Source organism: Helianthus annuus, chromosome 13 (assembly GCF_002127325.2).
Source record: "Helianthus annuus cultivar XRQ/B chromosome 13, HanXRQr2.0-SUNRISE, whole genome shotgun sequence".
NCBI classification, from domain to species: domain Eukaryota; kingdom Viridiplantae; phylum Streptophyta; class Magnoliopsida; order Asterales; family Asteraceae; genus Helianthus; species Helianthus annuus.
The window spans coordinates 17,460,550-17,467,250 of record NC_035445.2 but is presented as its reverse complement, the minus strand read 5'-3'; the positions used below and the strand labels follow the sequence as shown (position 1 = coordinate 17,467,250).

General features: G+C 40.2%; 2 protein-coding genes across 2 annotated transcripts; both read left to right on the top strand.

Annotated features, from left to right (window-relative positions):
* Positions 1 to 1,125: 1,125 nt before the first annotated feature.
* On the top strand, positions 1,126 to 1,626 carry LOC110900520. The gene has a single exon (XM_022147406.1). The coding sequence runs from the start codon at positions 1,126 to 1,128 to the stop codon at positions 1,624 to 1,626; it is 501 nt and encodes a 166-aa protein (XP_022003098.1).
* A 3,599-nt stretch (positions 1,627 to 5,225) lies between these two features.
* LOC110900521 lies at positions 5,226 to 6,251 on the top strand. Its single transcript, XM_022147408.1, has one exon. It carries the CDS (start codon positions 5,226 to 5,228, stop codon positions 6,249 to 6,251), a length of 1,026 nt encoding a protein of 341 aa, XP_022003100.1.
* The last annotated feature ends 450 nt before the right edge of the window (positions 6,252 to 6,701 follow it).

The window sequence follows — 6,701 nt, the reverse complement described above, 5'->3', positions numbered from 1 at the left end:
ACAGATGCTCATGAGAGTCATGGTTCGCATAACATAAAAGACAACATAGCATGTTCATGTTCTTTCGTCGCGCTAAATCCCAGCTCAAAATTTTGTCTTGAGTAAGCAACTTCCGTTTCATTATAAGCCACATAAGAAACGCATGACGAGGAATGCACTGCGAGAACCACACTATGTTAGACCAATTAACCTGCTCTTCTTTGTGCCTCACCGAATCCCAAGCACGAAACGAAGAAAAATCATGTATCTGATCACCAATTCGCCACATAAATTTATCCGATTTATTCGGATTTAACACCAAACGATCTAGCTGATTTAACACCGGAAATAAATCCCTCCACGCATCTGGCCATCTCCAAAGATTATTAGCATAGACATCCGAGACGTTAGACGACAAATCAAATCCCGCATTAGCAATGAGCCGAGGAGAAATAAACTGCCCGAGAGGGCCTAATTCGCTCCAAGTATCGAACCAAGCAGAAGTTGTAACACCATTACCAATCTCGGACCAAATAAAATTTCTCACAACCGAACGAAGCTGAAGCAATTTCCTCCAAGACCAACAACAAGAAGAAGGAGCCTTGCAAGCCCAAAAGCTTATGCCTCTCAACCTGTACGCATGAACCCATTCTACCCACAAGGATCGACGGTTTATAAGGATGCTCCAAATATGCGAAGTCATAAGAGCAGTATTAACATCAGCTATGCGACGAATACCCAACCCGCCCTCGATCTTAGGAACACACACCGACTTCCAAGAGACTTTAGCCCGACCTTTCTGGAACGAACTATCTTGGGACCATAAAAAATTGCGCATCTTGGCCTCCAAACTAATAATAACCCGGTTAGGCAACAAAAAAACAGAAGACCAGTAAATATGGAGAGAAGACAAGACCGATATGATAAGCTGCAGCCTCCCCGCAAAAGAGAGTAACTTATTCCTCCAATGCATGATCCGTTTATCCAATTTCTCTACCAAAATTTGACAATCATTGTACAGAAGCCGCGATGATATGAGAGGCACACCCAAATATCTAACCGGTAAAGATCCTTCCGTATGGATTGCTGAAATGCATGATGAATGGGAAGGGATTCTTTTTTTTTTAAGTTCAACTCAAAAAAGGAATGGAGCAAGTAATGCAAGATGGACCATGGCTTATTAGAAATAATCCGCTTTTCCTGAAACAATGGTCGACGAATACGGAGTTGAAGAAGGAAGAATTAAAAAAGATCCCTGTCTGGGTCAAGATGCATGATGTTCCTTTAGCTGCTTACACTGAGGATGGTCTCAGTTTGATTGCTTCAAAGGTTGGAACTCCAAAGATTCTTGATAATGAAACGACCAAAATGTCTTTAGATTCATGGGGCAGAAGTGGATATGCTAGAGCAATCGTAGAGCTAGATGCGGATAAAGAACTAGAAGATAGTGTCACTGTAGCAATACCGAATGTAGAAGAGGGGGGATACCTTAAGAGTAATATTCGGGTTGAGTACGAATGGAAGCCGCCACATTGCAAAACTTGTAATGTTTTTGGTCATGGAACCGACGAGTGTCCAACTAAAGTTAAGGAACCAGCTGATAAGAGAGATCATGTCAAAGAGAGTGTTGATGACCAGGGTTTTTAGAATGGAAATCTGCGGAAAAAGGGAGTAAAACAACAGTTTAACATGAAAGATAAGCAGAAGTTTATCTATAGGCCGAAAAAATCAAATGAAGGTATGACGTCTTCTAATCCGAGTTCTTCTAAAACGTCAAATGTTTCTAAGGGTCCGGAGGTTCAAATGAAGAATTCGTTTGATGCTTTGAATGATATGGAGGATGAATGGGGAACCGAGAATGATGAGGTTAGATTTGTGACAACCCGAACTTTTAAGGTTTGTACCTTTCGGTTTGTGATTCCGATTCCTCACTATTTCTTTACACGTAATCTGCGTAACGTAAACGGTGGAGTGCGAGTGGGTGTGTAATAGATCCGTATTATGTTTAGTGTTTTGGGCCGCTACCATTTTAAAAAGACTTGGCCCAATTCTGTTTTTAAAACATAACCCGGCCCAAATTCTTAATAAACAGCTCGGCCCAACATCCCCTCTTTTCTATGTATACGTAAACATAGGTGATAGTGTTGCACGATTTCTTTTGTTAACATTACAAACCCTAATATTCATTCCTTCGTGCGAATTAAGGCAGCCACCCCGAAGCACTTTTCCTTGAAATCTAGGCACCTTGTATCTCGGTTAGTATGTGAATTTATTTTTATTAATCTACTTGTTGTTCACATTAATGGCATGGCTTATGTTTTGTTGCTCTGTTGATATGTGGAACGATCTAGATGTCAAGTTACGACTTCTTTGCATCAACTAAAGTGTAACCTGACTTAGCATGAAATAACCTTATACGAATTATTATGGCTCGATGTTGTATGAGGATCTTGGCACATAATTAGGGTATTAATAAATGCGCATGATATGTAAAGGAGTCTCGATCTACTTGATTATATGATTACTCGATGTTGTTAACTATGATCAGAATTATTTGATATCATGTTGTGTCAATAGGCTGTTAATCCACTTTTGGAATTGTTATGGTAACCTGATTCAGATTAATGATAGATTATAACATGATTATGGTTAATGTTGATTAGGGGTTAAATCGTTTGAATGCAAATTGTGCAAGTGGGGCGAAACTATTGATTATGCTTCATGATGGGCCGATTAGATGATGTAATTGTGTGAATATTTATGTTTATTGTTATCTAGTAGTTCATGAGAACTAGGTCCCTTTATTAACGAGTACAAGGTTGACAAGAAATCTAAATGGTAAAAGGGTTATGGTGAGTAAACTGGTAAAGATAGTATAGATATTAAAACTGCTTAAATTGATTTGTGAAATGGTTGGGCTACAATCGTTAATTAAAACTCACCACTAGGTTAGAGATGTTTATGTAGGTATAATCTTTATTTAATAGTGAACTATTACCTCAAACAGAAAGTTCACACTAATTGATAATTGCATGATCATATGGTTGGGATATGGGATGATAAAATTTGGATAACCATGAATAAAAAAAAGTGGCGGCCCATGTGATCCATCAATGTTGTCAATGATAGTTTCTAGTACTAGGTGAATTAATTAATTGAGATTATAGTACTAAGTGAATTAATTATTAATCCTATAGGCGATTTTCGTTCCTCATGAATCCAAAGTTTTTCATCGTGATCTTGTGTATAACAGTCTGTGATTAGAGGATTGATCTTCCAATTCTCTATAACGAACTCGTTAGCACTAGGGATCGATCTAGAACTAGGGTTTATTTTCGTTTCTTCTTGTAATCGCCGCTCTAGTTTTGATTCAAGAACCCTGATTTATTAAACTGGTAGTCACTGATTGCGGTTAACTGAGATTAATTTAGCTAGATTGGTGCTCAGGTTTAATCGATTAAGGGATCAGGTTTCATTCTAGGGTTTATAGGATTTAGGGTTTTTGTTTTCGGTTTGTTGGTGGCGGAAGTAGGGTTTACGTGTGCATGTTTGTTTGTTATTATGGTTTCAAGTGAGAGGTGTGTAATTCGCTATGGATGTTCGTTCCAAGCCTGCTGATTCTGCTAACGGTGTCCTGCATGATCGCGGTAAACCGCCGAACTTGTTCAAGGATTTCCCTAATGAACCGATCAATGTTGATGGTGCTGAGTACATGAATGAACCTGTGGTTGAGGAACTTTCTACACCTGGAACAGCTCCAGTTCATGGAATTGGATTACGTGTAACTAATATTGAAGGTAACCCTTTGCTTCCTAGAAGAGGTATGTATTCTACATCGAATACTTCGATTTTGGATGGGTTGATGAGTATTTCTAAACCGGTGGAAAACGTGTTTGCTGCTGGAGCCTCTTCTTCGATGGCTAGTAAGGGTGAGACGGCTGATAAGGGTCATGAGACACTATCGTTTGCTAATGTGGTCCAAAGAAAAAAGGCGGATGTTAAAGTCAATTTCAGAACTCTAGAATCGAATGAAACGTTTGAAGGTGCTGATGTTGTCATCCCGCTATCTTCTGTGAAGCAAGTTTCTGAGAGGTATGTTCACACGTTATACGGGTATTTTCTGGGAAAAAGGCTTGCGTTTCCAGTGGTGGATTATTTTGCTAAAAAGTTCTGGGTTAAGTATGGTTTAACGAAAATGATGATGAATGCCAAGGGATTCTTTTTCTTTAAGTTTAATACGAAAGAAGGGATTGACCAATTGTTGGAGGATGGCCCGTGGATGATAAGGAACGTGCCGATAATTTTAAAGGAGTGGTCTCCAACTGTTACAGTAGAAAAGGAAGACATCACTACTGTTCCGGTTTGGGTAAAGATGCATGATATCCCGTTGGCTGCGTTTACTGAGGATGGCCTAAGTCTGTTAGCTTCGAAAATAGGGACACCAAAAATGCTGGATTCCTATACGGCAACTATGTGTGCGGAGTCTTGGGGCCGAAATAGTTTTGCTAGAGCACTGATTGATATCCATGCAAGTAGGGATCTGAAGGAGACTATCACCATGGCTGTTCCTTCTTTAGACGGGAAAGGTTTTTCAAAATCAGTAATAAAGGTCGAGTATGACTGGGTCCCCATGAGATGTTCTGCTTGTTGTGTGTTTGGGCATGATGATGCCTCGTGTCCAAAGAGTGTTAAAGCGGGTGATGATTCGGCTGATAAAGGTCAGGAGGTCTTCCAGAATGCTAAAAAAGTTAGAAAACCAAGCAATCCGGGGGTGCATATTAACAATCAGAAGCAGAAGTTTATTTATCGACCGGTAGTCAAACAGAAAACAAACTCACAGGGTAGGGTGCAATCTGATAACAAAGTCTCCACTTCTAATCCGTTTCAGGTGCTGGGTGAAGAAGGTCAAGAATTTGATGATGACAGTTTGGGGGTTGGAGATCGTCAACAAGATAGACCAGCGGAAACTTCTCAAACGGCTAAGATCATTCGTGGAAAGTCAATTAGTACTAATGCGGAGGAAGTCCGAGTGGATGATGTGGGTATTGATGATCTTTTGGCTGATATTCCAAAATACATGGAGAAGAAACAGGTAAATCAAGGGGCTGAGGGTGCAAGCACACCCGGAGATGGTGGTGTCCATGGGTAGTATTGCCTCCTGGAATATTAGGGGGTTGAACCGCTCCCTTAAACAGAAGGAGGTTCGTCAGGTAATGGTAGATAATCATTTGCATGTTTGTGCAATTATGGAGACGCATGTGGACTCTTCGAAGGTTTATGAGGTTTGTCAAAAGGTTTGTCGTTCTTGGAGTTGGGCTTCTAACACGGCTCTTTGTAGTAAGGGTACTAGAATTCTGGTAGGATGGGATGCTAATGTTGTGGATGTGATGATTCTCGCTCAAACGGATCAAGTTGTTCATACGCAGGTGTTGTTTAAATTAGATCAAAAATCTATATTTGTTTCGTTTGTGTATGCGGACAATTATTATAAGAAACGAAGGGATTTGTGGCAGAATTTAGTTATGCATCGGTCGTTTATGAGGAATAAACCTTGGGTGATGATGGGTGATTTTAACTCACATCTTTCTTATGAGGATACGAGTGTCGGATCTTCTACGTTCCATATCGGAAATAGAGAATTCAAGGAGTGTGTTAATGAGATAGAGATGTTCGACATTAATAGTTCGGGGCTTCATTTTACTTGGTCGAATAAGCATCAGGATAGTGGCATTATATTTAGGAAGCTTGATCGGGTCATGTGCAACATTAACTGTCTAGATGTTTTCCCAAATGCTGCTGCGTATTTCCACCCTTATAGGGTTTCGGATCATGCTCCGTGTATCCTAAAGTTACCGGAAGTTTCGAGAGAAAAGCCAAAGCCCTTTAAGTTTGTTAACTTAGTGGCTGACAAACGTGGTTTCTTGGAGGAGGTGCAGCGAATTTGGAGTACTTGTATTGATGGGCACCACATGTTTCAGGTTGTTCGGAAGTTGAAGTTGCTTAAAGCTCCGCTTCGGAAAATTCTTTATCAACAAGGAAATTTGCACCAGAATGTTATTAATATGCGTAAGCAATTGGATGAGTGCCAGGTTAGCATGGATGGGGACCCGTTAAATGGAGATCTTATTAGTGAACATGGCCGTTTACTTCAGCTTTATAAAGATGCGGTGCGTGATGAAGGAATGTTTCTGAAACAAAAATCCAAGGTAGACTGGCTTGAGGTTGGGGATTCGAATACAAAAAACCAATCGAAGCCGGATTTTTTCTATTAGAGACAGGAATGGAACGTTGCATGAAGGGGGATCGGTTCCGCAGGTCATGGTGGACCACTATACTAAATTTTTTGGTTCGGTGGGGGATATTTCATTGCAACCGGCTCCGGACTTATTTCGAAATGTGTTATCTTCTGCCAAAGCTAGTGGTATGGTGCGTGAGGTGATGGATGATGAAATTAAGCAAGCTATGTTTTCTATTGCTGGTAATAAAGCGCCTGGCCCGGATGGTTATACCTCTATGTTCTTTAAGAAAACTTGGGATATCACTGGCAAGGATGTGTGTAGGGCGGTTCAAGATTTCTTTACTAATGGTAAACTGCTGAGGGAGCTGAATCATACAATTCTTTCGCTGATCCCAAAGGTGGCTACTCCTGATTCGATCTCGGATTATAGACCTATTTCTTGTTGTAATACATTGTATAAATGTATTAGTAAAATTGTCACGAA

What these genes read in the sequence shown, in the direction of transcription:
- LOC110900520 (XM_022147406.1), top strand. Translation starts at nt 1,126, where the DNA reads ATGGAGCAAGTAATGCAAGATGGACCATGGCTTATTAGAAATAATCCG.
- LOC110900521 (XM_022147408.1), top strand. Translation starts at nt 5,226, where the DNA reads ATGGAGACGCATGTGGACTCTTCGAAGGTTTATGAGGTTTGTCAAAAG.